The sequence below is a fragment of the Alligator sinensis genome, unplaced genomic scaffold, assembly GCF_000455745.1.
Source record: "Alligator sinensis unplaced genomic scaffold, ASM45574v1 scaffold267_1, whole genome shotgun sequence".
In the NCBI taxonomy this organism is placed as follows: Eukaryota; Metazoa; Chordata; order Crocodylia; family Alligatoridae; genus Alligator; species Alligator sinensis.
Window position 1 is genome coordinate 2137673 of NW_005842100.1, and position 1170 is coordinate 2138842.

At 66.3% G+C, this 1170-nt stretch overlaps 1 protein-coding gene across 1 annotated transcript in view; it reads left to right on the top strand.

The window, feature by feature from the left end:
• Positions 1–1170, top strand: part of BTBD11 (BTB domain containing 11) — a 278838-nt gene that overhangs the window by 565 nt on the left and 277103 nt on the right. The window contains exon 2 of the mRNA XM_025204909.1: positions 2–285. Coding sequence (XP_025060694.1) covers positions 2–285 — 284 coding nt within the window. The remainder of the gene's footprint in view (position 1; positions 286–1170) is intronic.

A 1170-nucleotide genomic window follows, 5' to 3' on the forward strand; every position in this document is an offset into this window, starting at 1 on the left:
TGGTGGACAGCCGCGTGGCCCTGCGCATCCACGAGCACGCCGCCATCTACCTGGCCGCCGGCATGGAGAGCCTCTTCCGAGACGTGCACGCCCGGGTCCTGGCCCTGTCCCTGCCCCAGCCGCGGGGCTCGGCGGCCGCGGCCGACAAGGACAAGGAAAGCAGCGGCAGCGGGGAAGCGCCCCGCTTCACCCTGGAGGCGCTGGAGCAGACGGTCAGCAACGACGCGGAGCTCTGGGGCCTCCTGCAGCCCTACCAGCACCTCGTCTGCGGCAAGAACGCCAGCGGTGAGTCCCCCGCCCCCCTCCCTGCGGGCAGCTGGGCGCCACAGCTGGACGACCCGGGCTGCTGTAGCCCTCCCTGGCCTGGCACACTGCGTGGTACAGGGGGCCACAGTCTTGTCCCCCAGCCCTGGCACAGTGGGTGGCACAGGGGGATATAGCCCTATTCCCCCAGTCTTGGCACAGTGAGTGCTATAGGGGGATATAGCCCTATTTCCCCAGCCCCAGGACCGAGTGCTATAGGGGGGTACAGCCCTGTCCCCCAGCCATGCTGCTGGGACAGCACCCTGGGACAGTGGGTGCTGTAGGGGGATATAGCCCTATTCCCCCAGCCTTGGCACAGTGGGTGCTATAGGGGGGCAGCCCTGGCACAGTGGGCATTATAAGGAGGCTGACCTGTCCCCCAGCCCTGGCACAGTGGGTGGTATAGGAGGGCACAGCCTCGTCTCCCAGCCCTGGCAAAGAGAGTGGTATAGGGGGACCACATCTCTAGTTACCCAGCCTTAGCACAGGAGGGTGGTATGGGGAAGGCTGTTGCCTCTGCCTCCTCCTCCGCAGCCCCTGTCATTCCAGGGCTGAGTTGGTAGTGTGCCTGCCCCCACTTACGCCCCACCCTCCCACCAGGGCTGGGTGGGTACAGCTGTTTCCCCCTGTATCCAGCTGCAAGGGCAGGGCTGGGCAGGGAGGGTTGTTCCCCTGTGCCCACTTGTAGGGCTGGGGGGTGGGGACAGGAGAGGCTGTGCCTCCATGCAAGCCCTGAAGTGCCTCCAGGGCTCCGTTGCACCCGCGCATCTTGCACTCCTTCCAGTCGTGCAGGTTTGGTGCAGCTGGGATGCACGGGGAAGCCTTGGGGGCGGGGGGAGCTGAGTACCTGCAGCATCTGGGAGCTAC